Genomic DNA, 27,529 nt, shown 5'->3' on the forward strand with positions numbered 1-27,529 from the left:
AAGTTTTTTCATTCTTCTAGTTCAATATGAACTTCTGAATTTAAGGTGCTATGTTATGTATCAGGGACTTTCAATCAAGTCTCACGAGACAGTAAGATGCCCAGTATTTAAAGGTAGTGCAGCAAAACAAAAGACTGGAAACTGCTTTTCTCAGCTGTCAATTCTGATCAAGTAAGAATCTGTCTTCAACAATCTCTCTCTCCTCATTTGCTCTTCATCCCCTCTAGTATCCACATTAGCAAGTACGAAGTCCACAAGTGGCAAGTATTCAGATACTGCCACACATTAAATAGAAACATGTACACCAAATTTTACTGTGCGTATTAATAAATATTCTTTATTTAAATTTTGCACATTGCGCTTTAACATTACATCCAAACATTTTGCAAGTGGATGTCTACTTTGTAAAACCATATATTCAGCTCATTGTCATTTCTGTACAGAAGTATAAGTACAACATTACTTTTTGCCACTAAGTTGCTTTAGTAAGTCTCACAGGAAGAGAAACATTTAATGAAAAGAGATGGCTTAAATCATATGGCAGGCCTGTGCAGCCAGGCAACTAAAGACACAAGCCTGAAGAAAGAACAAACTAATGAGGTTACCTCCACCATCTCCCAAAACAAGAATCACATTGATTTAAGATAAAATTTTGCCGTAAGTCACTAAATTAAGAGGTTTTTTTGAAAGAGAAGGCGCAGTAGTCATCTTGAGTGTTTCATTGAAAGACAGAGCTATTTTATTTATTTAATTTGCTCCAGCCGTTGTCAACCAGCCACTACAAATGGGCCTCTTGTGATCATTTAAGCGGCAGTATTTATTAAACTTCTCCTTCAGATGCTGTCGGTATTGTTCTCTATTGCTGTAGAAAGACTGGTTATTAGCCATAAATGACTGTATTTCATCTTGTGAGATAAAGATTTCCTCATCTGAAGTACATTCAGACTCATCCTGCAAATTAAAGCAATAGTTAAGACTATGACTTAAATTAAGAATGCAAAATGCTATGCTGATGGAGGACAACTAAATATTAAAGCAGTCTAGGCTTTTTAGTTTCAATTCAGTAAAATAAAGCCTTGAGTTGGAATGTTTACAGAATAAGCATAATGTCATTGTCTTAAAAAGTACTAAATAAGAATAAAATCCAACTCAACTTGGTTTGAAACTCTGGATCTATCATTTGTCCTAGAAGCCTATATTAACCTAGCTGATACCAACATACCTTCTTTCTGCTTTAAAAAGTGACTAAATAGAGATGGTTAAAACTAGCTAATAATTTTAAATAACCAGACTTATCTCTAACTGATTCTAGGTTGAAACTTTTCTCTCTACAAATTAAGTAAAATGTAACCTTTTTATCTTTTAAGTTACACAGCAACACCATTTAACTTTATAACCATATAAAAAAGAAAAAACTAGTCTTCTAGAGAATTTGGTTCCATTAGGATCCTAATTATTATACAAAAGATACCATAGCCTTCTCCTTCCTTCCCTCCCTTCCAAGCCCCACACAAACTATGCACTGGATCACTTGGAATCAGGCATATATACTTCATCTCAAGTACCAGGAACTGGAATCAACTACAAAAAGTTTTCCAAGTTCAGCTCTGCTTTTATCCTACATGATGCCTAAAGGAAGCAGCCTAGAAAGTGGGCTCTACTTCAGATTCTGTATTTTTTCCTGCTCTGGAAGGGTGGCTACTATAAATTGCCACTCAGAAAGGCAGTTTGCTTACAATATCCTCCTCCTGAAGGGGGCAGATTCCCAGACATAATGCTAACTACCCTCCTCTCCCAACTAGTCTCTTCTACCTTTGAGACAAAGGAGGACAGGGAAATGTGCTCCAGAGTAGCTGCATAAACCGCATGCGGAAGAAGAGAAATTAAGTCACCAAAAAAATAATGAAATAATGCCCTTAATTTCTTAATTTCCCCCACTTCCAACTTTAAACCCTCAAAAATACTGTCCCCTCCCACATCTAGCTCATGAGCAATCAGTTATCCACAATAAGACATAATGGCTTACTTACAAGGAGTTCAACTAAGCTCTTGGCACCTTTTCCAGAATCAGGACCAAATGACGTTTCTGTAGGTTCTGCAAACTGTGGTACATTTTTCCTATGCTCAAACCAAGGCAGTGGCTGCCCACCCTTTTCAGAGCTACAACAGCTTTCAGGATGCGCATCTTTGGTCTTGTCACGGTGAAACACTGTGTGCACGGTATTTCCTGAGGTCTCTCGATTTCCTGGATCTGTAATACAGCTTCCAAGCTTTTGGATCTGAAACCATAGCAAAGGATTTCCCAGGTAAGAAAACAGGGACTAATAGCAATTATTCTTTAAAGGAAAAGAAAAAAATGCCCTGATAGCATATTAAAATTTTTTAAAGAATACTAAATAAAAGCAGCAGCTGAAATTTATTAGATACTGCATACCAGGCACTATGCTAATCCATCAATATAATCTCATTTCATCTTCACATAACTTAATCTGATAGGGACCTTTATCTCCATTTTACAGATGGAAAAACTAAGATCAAGCAAACTTTCAAAGTATTAAGAAAAAAATGAATTGCATTTATGACTCTCATGGACTGTTGGAAAAATGACCCCATCAGACACACACACATCACAAGATAAGCAACCAATGGAACTGCATATGATATTCATTCTTAAAATAAATCCTAGCAGCTAAGCTGCAAACTTGCCACTCCCCTCAACAGCAAAGGCTTAAGAATTCCAAGTTATGCCTGACTGGCATGGCTAGCAGTTGAGCATCGACCTATGATCCAGGGGGATCAAGGTTCGATTCCCAGTCAGGACACATGCAGGGTTGCAGGCTCGATCCCCAATGGGGGGTGTGCAGGAGGCAGCCGATCAATGACTCTCTCATCATTGATGTTCTCTCTCTCTTCCCCCCCGCTCACTTCCTCTCTCTGAAATCAATAAAGATATATTTGAAAAAAAGAAAAAAAGAATCGCAAGTTATGACACTTACATGTTCATCACATTTCAAGATCTTGCTTTTCTTTTTCTTCTTTTTGTTTTTCCCTTTGGTGGTGTTCTCTTCGGAATTTGCCCAACATTCAACACAACTATCACCATCATCCTCCTTGTCTTCACAGTGATGAACACAGGAGTCATCACCTGCAGAAATCAATAATCTCTTATTTATGTGCTTAAATCAGCCACACAGTAGAAATAATTGGGAAGCTTAATCTGAACCTACCGTGTTCATCATGATTACAAATGCCTTCAGTGCAGGCAACATCTGAACCCTCCCGGGAACCTGTTTCACTCCCTTCCATGCTAGATGAATATCCACAATCACTACCATTACAGTGTGGAGATAAGCCTGAGAATTAATTAGGTGACAGTTACAATTAACATACCAATAAATATGTTAAGACAAAGAGTGAACCATCTAAGGACCACAGAAAATTTTCAAAACTGATGGTTTATTAAAAGTAGAAAGTAAATTAAATAATGAAAATATGATTAGGGATTTACAATTTTTGTTTTTACCAAATACTAACAAATCAAACACCACAAAGAAAAAAGAAATATTAAATGTCTGACTAAATCATACTCTTGCTACTATAAAGCAATTCTTAAATTCTAGGTTACAGCATCTCAAAAAGCTCTTACATTTAAAAGAAAGAAAAAATAAACTTAGGAGTTAATTTTAAAAAGAAACTGTATTTACTTACCTTTCTTTATTTTAGGGGACCCCAAAAGATTGCCACTGCTAGGACAGGTACACGATGTATTTTCATTGGTAACAATTACTTCTACACAACTATTACCATCTTCAGTGCTGCCACAGGCTTTACAACTGTTTTCTATGAAGTCTGTTTCCTTTAAGGATCAACATTAAGAGACAGTTTAAAAAAACTTGACGTCCATCATGGCTACACTTACATTAACCAATTAAATCTGAGTTATGAGGTTCACAATAAAAAACTTTTCTCAAAAAAACATATTAATTCACTTCAAGACTCCGAACCAACTAAAAGCAAGTTCAGAGTTAATGGTTCCTTTGGTCAAAACTATTTTCATCATAATACTAAGATGTGATCTGACAAAATTTTTCTCTGTATTGACACACTGATGGTACAAAAGCAACAGTGGAAAAAGTGCCTGGGGATTTAGCACACAAATCAAAGCAGTGGCAACCAAAGTGTACTAACATATATCCTTCATTTGTCAAGCACTCTCAGGAGACAGATAGATAGATGACAAATATTTCACTTATCAATGTCCTTGAAGCAATAAAAATGTTAATTTTATTAAACATGAACGCATGAGATGTCTTTTTAAGAGCCTATGTGACAAATGGGAAGTATGCTTAAAGTACTTCTCCTGTACACCAAAGTACAATCTCAAGGAAGAGTACTTGTGCAACTGTTTGAACTACAAGCTGAACTACTTGCTATTTTTCCTGGATCATCAATTTCACTTGAAAAAAAGAATGAAGACTAACTGTGGTTACTCAGCCTTTGGCTATTTAAAAGACATGAAAGGAATGAATGAATGTTTTCATTCAAAAATGAATGAAAACAGCCCACCACTTCAAGGAAAACAAAGAACAGTATTTGTTGTCAATGAAAACCTCAAACTTTCAAACTACAATCAGAATTCTGAAAACTTGCATATGCAAGCACAATGAGCTTGAAGCTTCCCTATACTTAAAAACCTTTCTGATGAGATCAGTAGTGGTTTTTACATGATTATCTGGTATTATATAATGAAATGTCAATACCTGGGAAGATACTCAGTGAACCAGTATATTTCAAATAACCTATGCATTGTTACAAAATCATGCATGAAAAAGATCTATTCAAAGTGCAACACAGAACAATGGATTTTAATTTAACAGAGTATAAAAAAGTCACTGATAAGGTGTCAGGTTCCACATTGCAGCTAATCTTTAAGAAACTACCATTTGTTGAGCTGTAATGCCAAAGAATATCTACAAGGTTTATCTTAAAATACTCCTCCCTTTTCCTACCATATATACCTGTGAGACTTTCTTCATACACTTCAACCAAGCAACACAGGAAAAGAGATTGAATGCAGAAGCAGATATGAGAATCCACCTGATTCCCTTTAAGCCAAATATTAAAGAGATTTGCAAAATTACAAAATAATGCCACCCATCTCACCGTTTCTTTTGAAAATAGTTATTTTTCAAAAAATGTTATTCAGCCCTGGACGGGTGGCTCAGTTGACTAGAACGTCATACACCAAAGGGTGGCAGGTTTGATTCCCAGCCTCAGTACGTGCCTAGGTTGCAGGTTCAATCCCCAGTCGGGGCACATATGGGAGGCAACAGATAGCTGCTTCTCTCTCACATCAATGTTTGTCTCTCTTTCCCCGCCACCCGTCTCTCTAAAATCAATAAAAACATCCTTGGGTGAAGATACAAAGAAAAAATGTTATTCATGTTAACACATAATGAAGTAATTATTATCTTTTAGTATGCTTTTATTGATTCGAGAGAAAGGGAAAAGGAGACAGAGAAACATCAATGATGAGAGAGTCATTGATGGGCTGCCTCCTACATGCCCCCTACTGGGGATTGAGCCCAAAACCTGGGCATGTGCCCTGACTGGGAATTGAACCTCCATCTCCTGGAGCATAGGTTGATGCTCAACCACTGAGCAACACCAGCTGGGCAAGGTTAATCTTTTTTAAAGAATTAATAACTTTAAATTTCTCCATTTTAATTGCAAATACAGTAAATGTTGACAAATACAACCCACATAAAAGCTCAAGTCCAAAAAGTCCAAAAAGCCCAAAAAGTCCAAAAAGTTTGAGATCTGTTCTAGGTCACGTATGGAGTTAACTTTCCACATTTGGACTTTGATCTAACAGCATACCAAGGTCAGGGAAAAGATAACTATCCAACACTGTCTTTATAAAACAAACACATGACACTAAAAAATTTGGCTTACACAGATGACAGTAGGAAAAAAGGCAGGAGCTAACATTCTGGAAAAAGCATAGTAAAAATGTCAAATCTATCAAAAAGCAATGCTCTGTTTTCATGAGTCAATATTAAGGAATACTACCTTCTCTCGGCTTACTTCCTTTTCATCTGCTGCTTGTAGGGGAGTAGGAATGTCACATACACATTTATTTTTTCGCCTATTCTTCCGTTTTTGGCGTTTCTTTTCTTGCTTGAGTTCTCTTACTCGTTCCTCCTCTGAAAATTCTTCACAAAGTTGTTCCAATCGGCTAATACCTTGTACTTTTTCCACAGTCACCTATTACAAAAACAAAGTTGAGAGTAACTGGTCAAAACTTCCTTTTTATCCATGAAAACTCTCATTTGTTAACTTTAAATGATACCACAAACACAGAAACTGATTATTTCATGCTGCAATTCTGTCAGATAATTCCCACAAAAAATCTCAAATTTAATACCTTAAGTGACGACAGTCTTAAAATCTACACAGAAGTAAATATACAACTAATCCCTATGGGAAAGGTAGACTTATACACACTCCTATTGCAAACCAGCATATTTTAATTTCAAATTTCAGAATTTTAATACAGCAAAATAAGCATTCATTTCCTCATACAATGAGAAGACTATTTCATCCCATTAGATAGTCTAGATTTTGAAGATACATACAAAGAGAAAAGGAGTAAGAAATGTGTTCGGCAAGAACTAGTACAGATGTCCGCAGACTCCCCAGAACAGTGCTTTAAGTTCATGACAGGCTTCTGAAAAAAGGGCTTGCAGCTTTCATACCATTCTCAAAAGGGACTGGTGAACCAGATAAAAGATTACAACCATGTCCTAAAATATAACAATGTTTACTACCCAAAAACTTATGTTCTACAGTGTTTAAATGAAAAAAAGGTTACCAAATCACAAGCACTGAACCCAGTACCAACATTATAAAGAGCCTCCAGTGTACTTCTAAGTAGCAGTTCTTACACTATGGCATTTCGACAGCATTTACTTCATATTATGGGACATCAGCAAGCAAACTGAGACTCATTAAGGGTTTCTAATTTTGTTGCTTATTTTTGGGTGGCTTTTAACTTTTCATGAGTTATGTTTCATGGAAGCATCTTGTTAAATAATCACCGTCAGTTTTCTACTCTGAGAAAGTCTAAAAAGCAGAGTAACAGGACTAAAAAACAAAGAAAAATCCAAAAACTTCTTCTAAATTCCAGTTCCCCAGGAAATCTCTCCCCTAGAAAGCCACTACACTGTATCAGTGGATTGCAGCCCTCTGAGTCAAGGTAAGACTGGTAACTAACACTAAGATTCAGTCCAATAACTCGACTAAGCAATCTTGGGCACCGAAGCGGCCCACTGTTCTTACCTCAAAACTCTTGCGTAAAGCATCAACACCAAGATAGAAAAGCATCTGCCACGTCTGCTCTTCTGCTCGTAGTTTTTGCCAGATCCGATGCAGTCTTTCATAAAGATGAATTCCCAAGCAGGTCAGAACTTCTTCTTGAGCTATATCTATTGTTTTAGCATGCCTTTCTCTTCGCCTATAAAGGAGAATAAATCACACATAATTCCTTTAACTGAAAGAGTGAAAGATGGATAACACACCTGCAAGTTCAGGTTTTAAACACAATCTTCATACCTATTAACAACCTAATAATAAGACAGTTATACATTCAAACTCAATTAATGCATAAATACACAAGCATACATGTACATAACCAATGAGAAAAACACATGCAGGTAGAACTCAGTCCTAATATTGCTAACAATGAGGTAATTCAGGAACTGGCCCTAAATAGGTGGTTTTGGGGCACAGAAATCACATACAAGTGTCCAGCTCATAGTAGGCATGACAGTTCCTCTAACCTTCCAATTATAGCCAATGCCTATTTGGTTTTTGTTTCTTTTTTTGAGGGTGAATGGAGAAAGGGAATACCAAACTGATTCAATCATAGGCAAAATCCCTCTAGGCCAGTCTTTGGTAATTCACAGAACTTCATTGATAAAAGAAGTCTTTGTATTCTAAATGCCTAGCAGAAAGTAGGCACTCAAATGAGAGTTGCTACACAAAACACAAATGGAAATGGTTTCCGTTTATTCTATAAAAAACTTTTTCTGATTATTATTTTCACAACAAAGCCACAGATAAAATTTAATAATAATATACACAGTTCATGAATCACATTAATAAAGTACTTCTTAACCCCCTGCTGCAAAGGCTTCACTCTCTATGCAGAAACCATCATTATGAACAAAATTTAAATATGGAAATGCATGGATGAAAGAGGAAAAAATATCCCTTCTAATCATTTTCAAGTCAAAATGATAATCTACTATAATGAAAGCCAAAAAAAAAACCCTGCCTACTTCAAGCAACAAGGAGCAGAGGACTGAACCAAACACCACAGAACACTTTCTCCCTATTTTTACTTAGTCAATTAAGAAATGCATATTTTAAAGAAAGCAAAATTTTTACAGGCACACTTTTATTTATACATGTCATATGTACTGAGGCAGAAGATGATGAAAATAAACTTTCAGTAATAAAATGAAGCAAAGCGCTAGATAGCCCATTCTAGCAAATTACATACTCATACCCTCCTGCGAACTCTGGCTCAGCACGACCCAAAAGATGTGCAATGAAGTCTGTTTCACAGCAAACATGTATGTGTCGTTCATGTGGACAGCACCGCAAACCTTCATAAAGTGCAGCACAGTAGCCCTTCTCTTTGCTGCAATCAAGTTCACCAATAAGGATATTGTATGCTCGGAGAACTTTATTTTTGCAATCAGTGCAAAATCTGTTGAGAAGAAAAACCTCAAGATTAAGAACTGGCTATGTAATGCCCTCTCATGTATAGCATTTTTTAAAAAGCCTCCATACACAATGGAAAACATACACATGTAAGGTAAATACAAGTTTAGAGATTACATGAATACAGCTAGATCTCCATTTGCCTAATCATGTCCATGCTTAAAGAAGCCTTCTGCAATTCCCATAACTAGAATTCAACCTTCCTCTGTTTTTATTTGATTTACACTTCTTAATATAGTATTTACCCTAATGCTGCCAAGCATTAGTTTGATACACAAATCTTTCTGGCCCAACAGTAAAAAAACTATGTTTCCTGAAATGAATTTATGTTGAAATAGAGGCTCTAAGCCCACTTAGTAAACAGAGGCAATAATGCTGACAAGTAAAATTAAAAAATTAACTCATAATGGGTGAAAGACCTAAACATTAAGACCTGAAACTATAAAGATCCTAAAAGAAAACAGAGGGGTGAAAAATTTCATTGACACTGGAAGAGGCCATTAATTTCTTAAATATATCAAAAGCACAGGGGGATAAAAGCAAAAATAGACAAATAAGACATCAAACTTAAAAGCTTCTGTGTAGCAAAGGAATCAACCCAGTGAAAGGCAACCTATGGAATATTTGAAAATGGATGGGGGTTAATATCCAGAATATATAAACGACTCCTACAACTCAATAACAAACCCAATTGCCCTAGGTGGTTTGGCTCAGTGGTTAGAGCGTTGGCCCAAGGACTGAAGGGTTATGGGTTTGATTACGGTCAAGGGCATGTACCTCAATTGCAGGCTCAATCCTGGCCCGGCGGAGCACGTGTGGGAGGCAACAAAATATCCTCGGGAGGCAATCACATATCCTCGGGTGAGGATTAAAAAATAAAAAAACAAAAAACACACACACAAAAATTCCAATTAAAAAATGGGCAAAGGATATAAGCAAACCTTTCTCCAAAGATATACAAATGGCTAACAAGCATATGAAAAGATGCTCAATATCACTAATCAGGGAAATGCAAATCAAAACCATGCAACAGCAGCTCATATATGTCAGTATGGCCACTATAAAAAAATATCAAAGAAGTAGTGTTGGCAAGGATGTGGAGAAATTAAAACCCTTGTGGGATTGTAAAATAGCACTGCCAGTATGGCACGTAGTATGGCATTTCCTCAGAAAATTAAAAATAGAACTACCATTATGACCCAGCAATCCCACTTCTGAGTACATATCCTATAGAACTGAAAACACAACACTCATGTTCCCAGTCCCACCATCACCAACCAATATACATGTGAACTGAACTTGAGGTTCTCTTTGGGCAGCCATGGTGATGTTGCTTCCAGAAGTGCCTCGGGCCTATCTGACTCCAACGCACTCTCTCTTACTCTCTTAACTGTACTTCTCCCCACCCTTAAGATATTTATAAAATGGACTCTACCTTCTTATAAATATGAAATATTGCCCCCAAACACATAAAATATCTACATCCATTATAGGAAACCTCAAAATATTAGTTCTGGTAACTAGTAATTTATCACCCCCCCACAAAAGCTATCTTTTGATAGACCAATTCACACTGAATATAAGGATCAATTCACAATGAAAAGAAGAAGGAATCTAAAAGTGGACCCCAAACAATCGATACATTCTCTACTCTCTTAGGTATAATCAACTGAAAAAGCAAATAAAGTTTGCAGCCCAGTTGGCAGCTCAGTTGGTTAGAGTGTCGTCCCAATAGGCCAAGGTTGCATTTTCGATCCCTGGTCAGGGCACATACAGGAATCAACCAATGAATGCATAAATAAAGTGGAACAACAAATTGATGTTTTTCTCTTAAAATCAATAAATATAAAGTTTGTAATTGAAAAAAAACCTAACAAACTTAGTATGCAAGGTTGAGTCATTAGTTCATTGCCATATAAACACCAACCTTGATAATGCCAGTTTTTATCATTCATGTGTATTTTCTAGAAGTGTCCCCAAAGGAAGTGTGTATATTTGTCCCAAGGTCAAAGAACACACAACCAAAAACCCAACGTGACAAATTTATACTAAACCAGTAAAACTCCCCTGCAAGAACACCATCTCTAGACAGCTCCCTTACGTTTTCTTTCCTACTGCACTCTTCCCTCCCTCCCTACAAATTTCCAAATGTTATGACATTTAGAAAATTCCTTTGTAAAGTAGTATTCTTTTAAAAAAAATCTGTACTTTTACAGTACATAGAAGCACACAAATTCCAACTCTATATTTAGCTTTTGACAAAAAAATTATAGAAGAAATATTACTATATAGAAGAAAGAAAAAAATTCAAAATATTACTAAGTGAAAGCTGCTAGTTTAACTTTAATTTTGAAAATGACATCATGAAATGCTATCATAAAAACAAAGAGCACTGGCATTTCCAAAATTAAGTATACTTTACTCAGTTCAGTCATTCTGTTTCTTGAAAGGCTGACATGGAACCAACAGATAAAAATTACCAAAAAAAGGAGGTGGTGGCTCAACACAAAGGCTAACAGAGTCATCCATAAAGGAACTGTCTGCCTTAACGTGGGCATTAAAGGAAAGGCTGCAAGTCTATTATATAGAGGTCAGTGACAGCTTACTCTGGATGACAGAGAGCTAAGGCATCTTTCAACTATATGGTGATGACCTTTACACATACCTGTGTTTTCGCAGATATGTTTCTAGTGTTTCTAAAAGACAACTAGAGTCAATTAAAACTACTTCATCCCTGCATTCTTGGGACATTAGTTCCCATACGTCCATCCAACAACCTCTGCAGGAAAAAAGAAATATTAGTAAGAAGAAGAAATATATAAGGGTAAAAACATTTTCAAAAGCAGAGTAAAAGATTGCTTGATTTTACCTGGCTGTTCCCTGGAAAGGTCCATAATGCAAAATGATCCTACACTTGCTGTCCTTCCTGTGGTCTTCACTACTTCTCTTATCTGTACTTAACTTCTCTGAACTGACACTGCTACTGCTCCCTTCACTGTAGTACAGTATAGTACAAAGCTTAGTGACACTGAGATTATCTGAAGGAATAATTTCTATAGTCTATATTAAAATCATGAACTCTTTAATAAATTAAAATAATAGGATAAGTGTGCAAATTTGTATATATTACATATTCCTTTTAACCATACGAAAATATTAAACATGTGCTCATATCTTTATATAAAAACTTCTGCTCAACTATTAAATTTACCTGATACAATTTAACATTTATATTTATCAAGATAGCAACTGTTTAATATACTAAGCATTTTATGAGTAAATGTACTTGGAATGTTTTAAAGTGAAAAGGGCTGGCAGAAATTCTATTTTCACCTATAAACATAGATCAATATTCCACAAACTGAAAATTATAACAAGTTTTGATCTACTCAGTGTAATTTTATAGCTAGTCCATGACAAGAAAATTCTTATCTACCTTCACATTTTCAATAGCTGGGAAAGTCACAGATTAATCTTTTTATACTTACTAAAATAAAAGTAGCATACTAAGACAAATACTTTACACAGCCTAAATTTGTAGTAAGTCCTATACAAATAACTTTTTAAAAACTTATTAAAATTTTCCCAGACTCTCCCTCCCCGACGGGTTTCGATGTGGTGGTCATTCATTTTGCTTAATTGCAGTGTGCATTCCAAGAGAAATGTGTGTATTTCATAATGATAGTCTTAATTTTTCATAATTCTGAAGAACTGGCTGCCTGTTTTTCTGCAGGTCTCACTACAGTCCTAAAAATTAATTTCTTTGGATGCTTGAGATGAAAAAAACCTCCGAATCTTTACTTAACCTACTCCATATAGCTAAATAGGTATTTTTCAACCCCCTCTCACCATATAAGGTCATATATATAACTCAGCTCCCTATTCCCTCTCATAAGGGTTCAGGTCAAGGGTCAGCTCTCCTTATTTCTGAAACAACTTCAACTTCTGCTCTGCCTCCCGTGTTACATCCTTCTTCTCTCAACTCCCATATTTCCTCTTTTCCTAATTATGCTTGACTGATCCACAATCTCTTAAAATGAAGTAACTCTTAAACTCAAGTTCTCATAATTAAGGAAAAGGTTCATGAAATCAGAGATGGGGAATGACTATTCTACATCGAGATATGAAAGCATTATTCTTAAAAAAGCTTTTTTAAAAATTTATACAGCTCAAATCAAGATTATATCCATAAGCTCTCTAGACCAAATGTTTTTACATCACTCCTTCCCTTCAAGATGAAACTTTTTGAAAAAGTCTTTCCACTTCCTTGTTCTACTCCCGAACTTTCCACTCACAGCTTAATCCATTACCACCTTACAACTGCATTCACTTTTCTACCCATTCCAATCTGGATTCTGCTTCCACTCAACCGGAGCTCCTCATCAAGGTCACCAACGATGTCAGCTTTGCTACAGCCAATGGACACTTTTAGGTTCTGGATGACTCAAGCAGCATTCAACACAGCTGACTAGACCCTCCTAACACACTCCTTGTCCTTGGCTTCCTCTGACCTCTCCGGCCATTCTTTGTCAAGGTTCTTTACTGACTTCTCTATTACACTGAATTCCTCAGCATTCTTCTCTTATTCTGCTCTTTCTCTTGGTGACCTTATGTATCACTCACTAAGGTAACCTTCGATCATTAGCCACAGGCCTATAACTCTGGCCTAGACCTTTCTTTTATATCTCCAACTTACTCCTAGACAGAAAAAAATCTGAGTTTACTTGCAAGGATATGAGAATACTCTCAGGAAGGCTGAACTGGATTGTTGCAATTGATTAGGCTGAAACCTCATCTATTGGGTTATACTTTCCCTGGATAAAATCTAAACAGAGACGAGGAGAACAGTGGAAATATATAAAATGGAGAATCACAGTAGTATACAACAGCAGTGACATCCAAAGTGGAAGAGAGGGAGTCTCGGCTAAGCACGCTGTACTCCCTGATCTGCTCTCCATATGTCATGAGCAAATAACTGAAGCTTAAGATCAACTAATTCCATTCATACTATTCCGTAACTCAGCAAACAATGTTCTAAAACACTTGGCATCCCATGTAGTGGGGCTGTAGCTGAAGGGGGATATGAAGTCTGTGGAGGTTTGTTTTGTCTTAGCCAAAAGAAGGAAAACAGAACTGTATGTCAACTTAATAAAAGTAGGTAACTCTTATTAATGATGCAAAGTCATTGAGAACAAGAGATGGAATCCAGAGCAAAAGTGGAAGAAACGGTATTTGAAGGAAGGTGGCAATGAGCACAGATGTGTAAGATATTGGGGTACCTGTTGCATTTTAGTTCCTCAATGAATATGTACAACAACAGCAGACAGACAGCAAGCTTTTTATTATACCATATCATTCTGTAGCTTTAGCCAACAGGCCAGTAAAGGTCATTGTCTAATGAGAAAATCAGACTGAATTCTGCATTCACAAAGTCAGGAATTCTCTAAAGATATTGTTAAACCAGGTTATGTGAAATAACAATTATCCTTAGGTAAACACTTTAGGTTATGTAGAACTTTACTGGATTCAGACAACTTTAACATTTAGACATCATGTAACATGTGACTTTTGTTTGGGTCCTGATTTTAGCAAATCAATGTAAAAAGACACTTTTTGAGACAAAATAAAAATCTGATTATAAACTGGGAATTGGATTATAATAGTTAATTTTTTGGGGTGTTATATAACGGCATTGTTGCTATGAAAGAAAATATCCTTATATTTACAGATACATGTGGAAATGTGCAGGAGTAAAACACGAGACCTGACACTTGTTTTCAAATACTTCAGCAAAGAAAAAGGTGGATAAGCAAAATAAATGTGGCAAATCTTGGTAATTACTACTGAATCTGGGTAAAGGTATTTGGAGGAAAGGAGATCCTTGTAGTCTACTTTTCTATGCATTTGACAGTTTCCATAATAAAAATGTTTTAAAATGTTTGCTTCTGATTACAGAAAAAAATCTTGTTACTAGATTATTAACACACAACCACCCAGTCACTTGTGTCTTTATCAAGGAGGAAAATGTCTATACAGGCCCAGGTTGTGTCTATCCCCAGTAGGGGGCGTGCACCCCAGTAGGGGGCATGCAGGAGGCAGCCGATCAATGACTTTCTCCTCATTGATGTTTCTCTCTCTTCTTCCCCTCTCTGGAAATCAACAAAAACATATTTTTTAAAAATCGACTACTAAGGAGATATTCAAAACTAATTTTTAAAATTAATTCATAAGTATAGTTTTTACATTATCCAATTCTTTCCAAAACAAAAATTACTTCTTAGAAACTCTTCAAATTCCATGGCTTCTCCTTACCACCCACAACAACCCCCAAGCAACTTTGTAGGGGGCAAATGTGATACTGTGCTGGGAGATGAAGGCAGAAGCAGCCTTGGGCATTGTAGTACCTAACCAAGAAGAAAACTGCAAATTAGTTACAGAAACATTGCTAAAACTAATTCAAGCCCTTTTTTAAATCCTTAATAAATTATTAGGGAGACCTAGAGATAAGAAAAACAAAGTAATTTATATATTATGAATATTAAATAAATCAAAGAATGGTATCACTACTTTGAAAAACAATATTGGCTACATAAATTTCCACAAACATCTCCACCTCTTTCCTCTGAAACATTTTATATAAGAAAACTTTTTTAAAAAATCAAACCTATATTGAGAACCTGAATAGTATCAAAAAGGCCTACATAAGTAGGAGACATTTATTTTGACCTTTTGTTATAGTGTAACCAATTAAAGAAATAAAACCCAAAGCGTTTTTTCTCTTTACTGAACTTAATCAACATTTATAATCTTAACAATGACAAAGTATCTTGATATTCAATTCTACTTACCCCAAAGGTTTTGGTTTGTGCGTATCTAAGGAGTGCAACTGACATCTCTTGTTCTTTTTACTTTTTGGAATAGCATCTATCATGTCATTTAGTTTGGACCTAATTAAAAATAAACCATTAAAGGTTTGATTAATATTTATTTTTTCTTGCCCTGGCCGGGTAGCTCAGTTGGTTAGAGCATCGTCCCAATACTCCAAGGTTGCGGGTTTTATCCCTGGTCAGGGCACATACAAGAATCAACCAATAAATGCATAAATAAGTGAAACAACAAATCAATGTTCCTCTCTCTCCCCCTCCTCTCTCTAAAATAACAATAAAAATATTTTAAAATATATTTTTAAATTTTTTAAAATACCTATTTACTATCTTTTAGTACATTTAAAGTATTATAGACACATCACTTTGAAAATTTCTCATCAAACAAATTCTAACCAGAAAAAGTCTGTACACTACTCTTCCCATTCCATTCTCAATCTGTCAAAATATTGAGAGACCTGCTTTATTCAACATACTCTTTCCCCCAGACTGCATCTATGTCATTCACCCCTGCATCTGTACTTGGTCTAGCAGTGTGCCTGGCACTCAAGTATTTTATTTGATTGCTCCTGACTCTCAGCCATCTTCCCTTGTCCAAACATTATCTAAATACACACTATCCTTGATAAAGAGCCATCACCAGAAATTTTATGCAAATACAGAAACATGTACAGCTAATATCGATACCCTACATCCAACTAATCAAGAAAGCCTGTAAACTCTCTTAAATATATCCAGAGTCAAGTCACTTCTCATCACCTCCACCATGATCACCCTTGCCCAACTCCTCCTCTCTAGCTTAGACAATGGCAACAGCTGGCCTCCCAAATGGTCTCCTTGCTTCCACCCTTTGCCTTTACATTCGAAGGCTTCACTTAGCAGCTAGAATGATCTTTTCAAAACAAAAATCACATTGTGTTATTTCTCTGTTCAAAAATCCTCCAAAGCTTCTCTGAGAATAAAAATCCAAAGTGTCTACCACCACCCCTCTCAACAGGTTTGGTCTTTAGACCTCTTCTCTTTTCCTATTTATACACACTCTTTGATGATCACATCTCATCTCATGGGTTTAAATTTTGTGTGTGTGTGTAATATGCCATATATATTTATATACTATATATGTAGTTTAAATATTATACTTATAGTTTAAATACTACACATATATACACACACACACATACATAGGCTGATTACACAAATTCACCTCTCTCAGCCAAGCTCTCTGAACTCTACTTGGATGCCACATTGGCATCTCAAACTTAACAGAGCCAGCCCTGGCTGGGTAGCTCCGTTAGTTAGAGCATAGTCCTGATATGCCAAGGTTGTGGGTTCAATCCCAATTAGGGCACATACAAGAATCAACCAATGAATGCACAAATAAGTGGAACAATAAATCAACATTTCTTTCTCTCAAATCAATAAAGTAAAAAAAAAAAAAGTGTTCAAGCATAACCACTTCTTTGGGTCCTTATTTCCTTATAAAGGCTCCCCTATCACATAAAACTTACGTCCTACTTAACACATCCAAAAGTGAGCTCAGCAAAATTGCTCCTCCCAGTCTTATCCATCTCAGAAAATAGAAACCATTTGTCCTAATCTGAGAATCATACTTGATGCCTTCCTCCACATCCAATCTATCCAAAAATCCTTTGGCTCATTCCTCAAAATATATCCAGGGTCTAACTATTTCTCATTTACCTCTGTGGCCACCATACTGCTTTCTCTTACATGGATTATTAAACAGTGTGTTTCCCTGTCCTTCCTCCATCCTTCCATTTATTCTCAACACAGAGGTCAAAGTAAGCAAAACTTCAAATCAGACCTTGTCACGACTCTGCTCAAGACCCTCCCAAGTATTTCCATCTTACTCAAAGTAAAAAAAGACCTCAGGATGGCACTACATAATTGGGCTTTTTATTACCCCTCTGACCTCATCTTTTATTACAGTTCTCTTCATTCATCCAGCTCCAGCCACAAAGGCTTCCTTGCTGTTTTTCAAGTGTGCCAGGAAACCTCCAACCTCTGAACCTTTACACTTGTTGTTCCTTCTCTTTCCTCAGATATTTAGATGGTTCAGTCTATATTCAATGACATTTTACCAGAGGTCTTCCCTAACCATCATCCATATTAATTCTACCCATTCATTCTCTGTCTTCCTTACTGATTTTTCTCTGCAATATCATACCTGACAAATTATGTATTTGCTTATGGCCTGCCTCTCCCTACATGAAAACAGAAATTTTATAGTCACTGGCACATATAAGATATTCAATAAAATTACTGACTTGAAACTAAGTTTTGCTCCAACCAAATTTAGAATAAAAGCTACCACTGTGGCCAAGTTAAAAACTTTAACAAACCCATTTTTTCCTAATTGATTATACTTACCCATGTACATAAAATAATGTATAAAGCTTCTTTGCATCAGTCATACAGCTTCGAGTTACAGATAGGACTCCCTTGGGCCCTATTGTCAGGGGTTCAAGGGCAGGATTTCCAGACTCTACAAGCTGAGAAAAGAGGCGCTCCACACTGCGACGACAACCAACACATGGGACAAGCTGAGAAAGTGCACTCAAGACTTCACGTGATGTCACCACCATGGCGATACTTAGATCTTGTTGCTTAAGCATACTATGTCGCTGAGAGAAAGAGAGAAAGGCAAATAAAAGAGTCCTTAAGGAACACATAAAATTACTTTCACTACTACTTCTGGTTCCTATCCTTGTGCATTAAGTACAACCTGGGCAAGGCTTACCATCTCTATGTGCAACTGAGACAAAAAAGCAAGGTAGTTGGCTTGTCTATACTATACTGAGTTTGCTGCACGAACTCCCCTTTGTAGAATCTAGAATATAAAAAACTCTGCATAGGATTTGCCCCAGCATAGCAAAAAGAAGCCCTGCGTCTGGAAATTTAGTATTTATTCAATGAGTATTAAGCTTAAAATAAAAAAAATTAAAAATAAAGACACAATGCAGCTTTACCATGTTATCTTAACTTTTAACAACACGCTATGTTTAGCCATAGGAGTCAAGATAGGATGGTGATCCTGGAGAGCAATTCTCAACCTGAAGGTATGGACAGGTGTGTTATGGATTAATGGGCGAGAACAATCCCTACTTTACCTATGTAGGAGCCTGCAATGAACAACTAATGTGCTGGTGCATATGAATGTTATCTGTTGGCTATGACAAGGTTGAAAAATGACTGAGAACCACAGCTGTAGAGAAATGGGTAAAACTAGTAAATAACTTCTACCTTGGTGGAATTACAAGTTACACTACAAGTAAGGCCTCCAGCTTTACTAAAAACAGACAGAAAAGTAAGTTAACACCCAAAATGAATTTTTCTCACATTTACTATTAACCAATCATTCAAACTTTTCCCCAAAGGTAGAAACAGAATTCTGAAATAAAGTAACAATTTATCCTTCATTATCTTAATTATATACAGTGTACTATAAAGTCCCATACTGCATAAGAATTAAATAAAATTCAGAAAGTTCACAACACAGGATCAAATTTTTTTTTACTTGAATAATCAACGATTACTATATAAGAAAACCAATAAGTTCTCAATGAAAAGTTGTATACCTTATCTTTAAAACAGGAAAGATGACTTGGTGAAATTAAAGCTTTACAGACATGTAAAATGATAATACACGACAACCAAATCTCTCTCACATGAAAGGTATATAAATATATGCACTGTAGCAATAAAAGAAAGCAACTTCAGTGCAATCTTAAGATGTAGAGAGCCCTAGGTAAAAAAATTCTTACAGCTAAAATTTTCAGTCTCTTTAAAACACACACACACACGCACACAACTTAAAATATTGCGTTTTAAAACTATTACCTGAATGAACTGCTTTAGTTGTGCACCATTATTTTGATGGCCATCAAGATTTAACACATTGTCAGGAAATTCCATCACCATCTTAACATGCAAAAGAATAAAAATCAATTATTTTATCTTCTTTGAACACATTACAGACTATTTTACAAACTCTCAGGACAGCAACAGACCCCCAAAGCCAGATTCCCTCACCTGCCATCCTGCCCTCTGCCAAAAAGTTTTTTGTTGTTTTGTTTTTAAAAATATGTCTTTATTGATTTCAGAGAGAGGAAAGGAGAGGGAGAGAGAAACATCAATGATGAGTCGTAACTGATCGATCAGCTGCCTCCTGCGAGCCCCTGCTGGGGATCGAGCATGCAACCCAGGCATGTGCCCTAACTGGGAATCGAACCCCGATCGCCTGGACCTTAGGTCGACGCCCAACCGCTGAGCCATGCCCGGCTGGGCCAAAAAAAGTTTTTTTAAAAAATCCAATTTATACAAGTTTCTAAAGCCAGCATAGTATAGCCATTAGGAGCAAGAACACTGAAGTCAGGCATACATGAGTTCAAACCCTGGCTCTGTCACTTATAATCTATGTCATAACTCCAGGCAAGTTACTTAACCTGTCTGATTTTCAGCTTTCCCCATTTGTCAAATGAGATTACATAATAAATTTTAATATCTTTCACACAGTGGGTTGTGAGAATTAAATTATATTTTAAAGTGTTTGTTGCGGTGGCCCATAATAGCATTTAACCTGATATTTTATGTTAAATATCCTGACTTTTTAGTTATTCCTCTTACCTATGGAATACAGTAAATCTTATTGTGTAAATAACCATATATGTAATACATAGATCATACATAAATGAGGAGTACTCAGAATAGGACTTGGCACATAGTAAATGTCTGCTCTAATTATGAACAAAAAGGATACACTGGGGTATTTATTCAGTTATCAAAACTCACTCCAGAGGAAGAGAAATATAAGAAAGTTTAAGGATGTTTCAGAATGTCAGATAATGGGGAATTAGTAATTAACACATTTCACTGATCTGTGACAGCACTGACATTTAGTAGTAGTTATGTACCACTAGGAAACAGCTATTATAACTAGGATATAACACAATGAAAGAAGCAACCCAATTTCAGAGTTGTTAAAAATATGAAAAAAAGAGTTTGCCTTCAAGACAATGAAATAAAGTAACACATTTATATCTTAATTAAAACACTGTTAAGGATATCAAACATACTGTGCTAGAACAAACTTCTATTTCCAGATGACCAGGGCCACAAACTCCTACATATCCAAAGAGTGAAGTCAGGTTTAAAGAGACCCATTTGAGGCAAAAACAAAACACTAAAAAACCCCACCCAGTTGAATGTGATCTTAAAATGATTCTTCCTTTCACCAACCAGCAATGCAAAGACCTGCTTCTTTAATGGAGATGACCATTCTTTTCCCTCCATATTAGAAAAGAGAGCCTTAAAGATGCTTGTTCTAACAATAAACTGAGGCCTGAACAACTAAGGCAAATGTAAGCCATATATATAAGACCTTTTCTTAATTTGAAAAGGGGGAAATACCAGACATGTGAGGCAGACACAAAGAAGAGGCTAAGGATGGACAATGATGTAAACACCACCATCCTCTGGATGTAAACAATCCAGAGGACTTCGCTGTATTTCAAAGAACCAAAACACATGTACAATATGATTCAAATGTATGTGTATATTTTACAGGGGAAGAAAATAAGTAATATATTGGATGTGACTATCTCTAGTCAGTGAGAAGGTCGATGATTTTTTTCTTTATATGTTCATATCTTTTCCAAATTTTTTACAACGCATACATACTACTTAATATCTAGGGCAAAAGTTAGTGTCCCTTGCTTCCAATTCTATGTACACTATACCATGTTCAGAGACATGTTTTCATCTCAATAGCTTTTATTCTTCTGGAAGTTTCCTCTTCCATACATATAGACTGTATGTCCAAAGCTCACAGTTTCAAGGATCAATTGTCCAATTTTCAGGTTTATCGACTTTTCTCTAGTTTTCCCTCTCATAGTCTTCTTATTAATATTTTCAAAGAGTGGTGATAATAAAGAAATTTAATGTAATTTCATATATACTAGGCATTGTTCTAAGTACTTTCATATATTAACTTTACCAACAGTACAAAGTAAAATTAGTTACTGGCCCATCTCAATAATGCAGTTCTAACCAAACTGATGAGGATGGCTGAAGTAAATGGGCAAAATATCTAATGATCCTTACTGCCCATAGCATTTACTGTATTTAGCAGAGCCTACTCAAATTTTTAAAAAAACAATAATTCTGGTATTAGAAATCCTGGTTCATGAAAACTGATAGAAGAAAAATAGCCCTGGCCAGGTAGCTGTTTTGGTTAGAGTGTTGTCCCAACACACCACGGCTGCAGGTTCCATCCCTGGCCAAGGCATATACAAGAATCAACTGATGGCCCTGGCTTGTGCGGCTCAGTTGGTTGGACTGTCATCCTGAACACTAAAAGGTGGTGGGTTTGATTCCTGATCAGGGCACATACCCAGGTTGTGGGTTCGACCCCCAGTTGGGGCGCATGAGGGAGGCAAATGATCAATGTTTGTCTCTCACATCGATGTTTTTCTCTCTCCCCCCCTCCACTCTCTAAAAAGCAATAAAATTTTTAAAAAGAATCAAACAATGAATGCATACATAAGTGGAACAACAAACTGATGTTTCTCTCTGTCTTCCCCTTCTTCTCTAAAAATCAATCAATAAATAAAAATTAAGAAAAAATAAAAATAGTTAATAGTACATTAACTCATTGTTTTCTCAAATCACCACATGGTTTAAAACACAAATAAATTTAACTGTCAAGTCATAAAAAAGGTGTAAGATAAACTTTTAAAGCCATGTAACAAAACAGTGCAAATCATTCCAAATCAACCATTTAAGCAACTAACACCTTGATTTGCATTTTCACTTTGCTTGATACAGATACACACTTCACCGCATATCAACTGCTACCATAAAAAAAAAAAAAAATTAAGAAAATTACCTACACTATTTTAAGATCAAAGCTATCAATTTAAGAAATACTCAGTTCTTTGATCAGGAACTGAACTGGCAACTTTTCAGAGCACAGGACAACACTCAACCTACTGAGCCACTCAAGCAGAGCAAATAGGCCCAATTACTGTATCTTTCCTAGGTTTCACTGGCGTGGATAACACTACATTTTCTCTTGTACTTACTCTGCATTCATAATAAATACTCTGTGCTTGCCTTTCAAACATTCAGGACAATGGATTTTTTACCTTGCAAGTTTTCTGGCCAATCACTATATACTTAACATTGAGAGATGACAATAAAAAAACGGCAAACGGAGACAGAGGATAGTTGCACTATTTTCCCCCATTCTTTAAAACTACTTCCTTGACTTAAATCTTCAGATTCTAGGTTACCCAAAGGAAGACAGTCATGTAAAATATTTCAGGCATGGCTTCAAAGAGGAATCATTAATGTTCTGCTTCATGATGAGGTTGCCTATCCCTACCTAGCCAAAACGAGAAGGAGTCATTGTCCTGCAATCATTGCTTTATAAAGTTTATTGAATCCATTACTCACTTTCACTTTTAAGTATCTGTACTGGTTTCACCTGACCACAAATAATGTTTTTTGGAGCATTCTCATAAGCTCTAATTAACAATATTGAGTTTGTATTTATTAAAAATCACTGTCACCTGGCGACAGTGGCTCAGTTGGTTGAGCATCATCCCATGCACCAAACGGCTGCCAGTTCAATTCCCAGCCAGGGCCCATACCTGGGTTGTGGATTTGATCCCCAGCTAGAGACCATACGGAAGGCAGCTGATTGATGTTTCTCTCCCTCTCTCCCCCCCCCAGGCATGGCCTCAGGCAAGGTTTAAAAAAAATAACAATAACAATAAAAAGTTAAAAAAAATAAATCATTGTCACTTCAGTTTTTTTACTTCTTCGTCCTCACAACTATTTGTAACACCTATCACCTTTAGTAATATTTAGTAAAATTATTTAATCAAGAGTTGAAAGAAAACAATACTAAACTTTTAACAAATGCTAAACACCTAATCCCCAAGTGGATATGCCTACCATTTGTTACCTTTTTTAAAGTCTCAGTTAAAAACCCTTATCAGGGTTTCTAGTGCATTTAGATTGGTTTGAATTAGGAGGGTAAATTGTGTTCCAGAAATATTGTAGCAATTTGACAGTTATGTATCAAGAACTTTATAAAAGGTTCTTATCCTTTGATCCATAATTGTACTTCTAAAAGCCTGAGAAAAAAAATTTAATGCAAAGATTTATGCATTATTTATATTATCATATTACAGCAAAAACTAGAACCACCTCTATGTCCAACAAAAAATGATTAAATTATGGGTGCTCACAACGAAGTATTACATGGCCGTTATAGTTGTCTAAGAATAACAAGAGAAAATGTTCTCAATATTACATTTAGTGAAAAACAGCAAGATATAAAATGTTGAGAAAACATCTCAACTCTGTATCTCTGTGTGTGTCTGTAACTGGAATTACATCAAATGTTGCTATAACCTTAGTCATCTCCCATTAAGAATAATTTCTTTGTTTTGTGGTTATTTTTCAAGATTACTATACAAAGTATATATTTTCACTCTATTATTTTTTAAAAGAACTACTCACTTAAAAATTGTAATTTTTCAAAGATGTCTCTACAATAATGTTTTCCATCCATCTGCTATTTTATAATTCTAATAACACTGAAAAGCATTTTGGCCACATAGCATACCACTTTCCTAAACATTCAACCAGCTTACTTACTTGGGATTTTCTCAAATACTCCTACGTTAGTACTGAACTCAAGTATTCAAACCCACTAAACTACCACAAGTCTTTTAAATGTGGATATAACATATCACATAAAAGGGTAGACTACTTCCTCACATATAAGCTCCTTAATTTCGTTTTACAAGTACAATTTAAAATAGACAGTTTAGCTAAGGCTAGAGGTTTCAGCTTCTGTTACTAAAATGATAAACATTTGTGACTGACTGTACCTAGACTTAACATCTAGGAGCTAACAAGACTCTAAGGCTACTCGAAATAAAGATAATACAATATTTTCTTCATGCCTTACCTATAAACCCTAGGAACAGATACAAAACCCAACATTAACTTCAGCGATACACTGCTGTCACTATCAATGGACCAGTGTGTAGAGCATAAACCTCTGCTCTTCCCCCCCTCTTCCCCAACAGGTGTTTGCTTTGCATTCTTCCTTTAAGTAGTATTTGGTAGAATGGTTCTGAAACAAACTTGTTTCCCTAAATATAATGCATTGTTGACAAGAATTTTCACTAACTAGCATTCAATGACTGTGCAGAAGTTCAAGACAAAACAGTAAATAGTCCCACTCATTCCCTACTGATAAAAATCCTTCCAAGGCAAAGAAAAATGGTGCCTTTTCCCAAATAAAATGCTATTTTGAGATATTTAATTTAGTAAGTATAAATTTTATTTGCCTTGGTCAGAAGCTCACAATGCAATAAAAGCAAAACTCAACCACCAAGTTCATTCAAATCCCAACTTCTCTGGAAAAATAAGTACAATAATACATCACAGTGCAAGGTTTTTCTATGGAAAAGTCTGGAAACTAGTATCATTGTACAGAGTATAAAAACACCCCAAAGTTGTCTTTTAATGTGCTACATATCAGATATATCAATGCTGTATTAAAGGTGGTTATGTGGTCATAAGGAAAGAAATCAGTCTCTATTAAAATTTTGTAAATACTCAAATTTATGTTGATTTCCTCAGTATTCTTATGTCCAAACCCAAAGGATATTTTTTAAACTTCAAAGGCATTCTGGGACAATAAACATAAAAGGTTGATCTAAACTATGTGTGCCAGAAAAGTGTGTTGGAGGGGGAGAAAAGGAAATTATTGATAAATGAACTATTATTAGGTATTTTCAAATTGAGATATGCACCATTTAATTTGATCAGTGCTAATTTTTTTAACTACTTAAAATACAAGTCCAATATACTTTTAATGTAAGAAGTGCTAAAAGCATAACCAAGCCATAGAAGTATTTTCTAATACATCAACATAAATTCTATTTACCTCATAGCAGGCCAAATCTATCTTTTTCCAAAGGAAAAAAAAATTATCTGAGGTAATTATGGATGCTTTCACTTAAAAAGGTGTACCAACTTGAAACCTATATGACCCTATTAACCAGTGTCACCCCAATAAATTCAATTTTTAAAAGTTCTAACAAATTAAGTCATTCAATAGCTCTTTTAATCCCTTTAGAAGTACTGCAGCTCAATCAAGTCTTAATTGAGATTGGCAAACAGAAAGGCACAGAGTGGCATATCTACAATGACTTGCATTTTATATAAAATTTGAAAAAAAGTAGATATTTGCAACAGCAAAAAAATTCAGGAACAAAACAGATCAACTGCCTTTGAAAAGCAAAAAAGCCAAAGACAAGAGAATGAAGAGACTTAGTTACACCTTATCAAAATAGGTTATTAGGCTTCAGCATCACCAAAATAGATTTCAGAAGATATTGTGAATAGGTTCATTTCATTTCTTAGGAAATAGTGGCAAGCAATGCACTCACTTCCTGTTCAGATTCAATTCAAATTTCTGCCATTTCCTTTTAAAGGAAATACTACAGAACACAGGGCAGAGGGTAAAACTGTACTATCACCATATCTAAAAACGAAAACTACCCAGAACTGGGTTTTGACATTCAAGACGAACAATCAGCTTTTTATAATGCTTTTACACATTCAATAATTTTTCTTTCTTAAAAAAAAAAAGGGGGGGGAGAGCTACCTGTAAATTAAAGAATAATGCCAAGAAAGCTCGTTTTGAAGAGTCATTGCCTAGCAATAAAAACATTTCTGAGTTTTAATGTACTAACAATACGAGACTATTTACAACGAAATCAAATCACTTGAGTGGAATTTTTACTGTGCAAGAGCATGTCACTGTGCCCTCAGTAATTATACTTATGTAGTGAGAGCTGTATTAGTATTAAGATAGACAATATACAGGTAGCAGTGTAGCTGCGACATTTCCAGATAATTAAGCCTCCCTGAGGGTAGGTGGTTTCTGTAAGGCATAGGCCCTAAACGCCCAAGATCCTTCAACCCCTCTCCGAGGCGCGTGCTTTGGCAAAAGCAGCGTCTCCTAAAGGGAAAGGGTAAAGGAAAACGGTTCGAAAAGGAAGGAAAGCCTGGGGAGAGGGGCTCAAAGTGGGTACGGAGAGCTAGGGGCCCGCAGAGGTTACCGAGCAACCCACTGCAAAGGCGAGTTTGTGGGGCCTGCCGGAGAAAGGCCTCGCCTAGGAGTTGCAACACACTCTTTCTCCAGTGCGCAGCGCTCGGCCTGGGGGAGGGGGAGGAGGGAAACAGCTGCCAGGGGAGCGGCGAGCCCGGCCCGGCCCGCTCACCGTGAGAGTGTCGTCTATGTAGAGGGGAATCTGCCTCCTCTCGAAAGGGAACTCCTCTTCCCCGTCCCTGCACACTGCCACCAGTCGCGCCATCGTCGCCGACGCTGTCGTTGCCACCGTCACCACCTCCTCCCAGCTGCTGCTGCTGCTGCTGCTGCTGCCGCCGCCGCCGCTCCTGCTGCTGCCGCCTCCTCCCAGCTCCTGCCTGCAACAGCCAAACGCCGCGAGCTTAAGCACCCGCCGCCGCGGAGCACATTCGCCACGGGGGGGGGCCGGGGGGAGAAAGCAAGAGAGGACTGGCGAGTCAAGCTGCGTTTCCTATCACCGGATTCCACACACGCTCAGCCAATCAGCGCCGGGCGGCGACGGGACCCGCCCCCTCGCGCCGCTGGCCCTCCCCAGCCCCCACCGCGGCCGGCCTCCAGTCAGGGTCCAAAGGCGAGGCGGAAGGGACCCTGAGGTCCCGGGGCTTCCCCAGCCCGTCGCCGAAGTCCGGGCTCCAGGACCACAACCCACTGCCCACTT

The 27,529-nt window shown here is 36.7% G+C and overlaps 1 protein-coding gene across 5 annotated transcripts; it reads right to left on the bottom strand.

Annotated features, from left to right (window-relative positions):
* Nucleotides 1-309: 309 nt before the first annotated feature.
* Nucleotides 310-27,139, bottom strand: GGNBP2 (gametogenetin binding protein 2). 5 transcript variants are annotated; one of them, XM_087826247.1, is made up of 14 exons: nt 27,005-27,139; nt 19,533-19,613; nt 18,063-18,316; nt 15,639-15,737; nt 11,660-11,785; nt 11,456-11,569; nt 8,567-8,776; nt 7,342-7,516; nt 6,073-6,267; nt 3,709-3,856; nt 3,228-3,353; nt 2,997-3,145; nt 2,031-2,279; nt 310-951 (listed from the first exon to the last, which is right to left on the bottom strand). In XM_087826247.1, the coding sequence occupies exons 1-14, from the start codon at nt 27,095-27,097 to the stop codon at nt 748-750; spliced, it is 2,223 nt and encodes a 740-aa protein (XP_087682373.1). In that variant the 5' UTR covers nt 27,098-27,139; the 3' UTR covers nt 310-747. The 5 variants fall into 5 exon arrangements, with proteins under 5 accessions (XP_087682373.1, XP_016058968.1, XP_016058976.1 ...); XM_016203482.2 differs by lacking the exon at nt 11,660-11,785 and having other exon boundaries at nt 8,573-8,776; nt 27,005-27,136; XM_016203490.2 differs by lacking the exon at nt 11,660-11,785 and having other exon boundaries at nt 6,088-6,267; nt 27,005-27,136.
* Between the last annotated feature and the right edge of the window lie 390 nt (nt 27,140-27,529).

Source organism: Miniopterus natalensis, chromosome 17, assembly GCF_054644295.1.
Source record: "Miniopterus natalensis isolate mMinNat1 chromosome 17, mMinNat1.hap1, whole genome shotgun sequence".
Taxonomy (NCBI): domain Eukaryota; kingdom Metazoa; phylum Chordata; class Mammalia; order Chiroptera; family Miniopteridae; genus Miniopterus; species Miniopterus natalensis.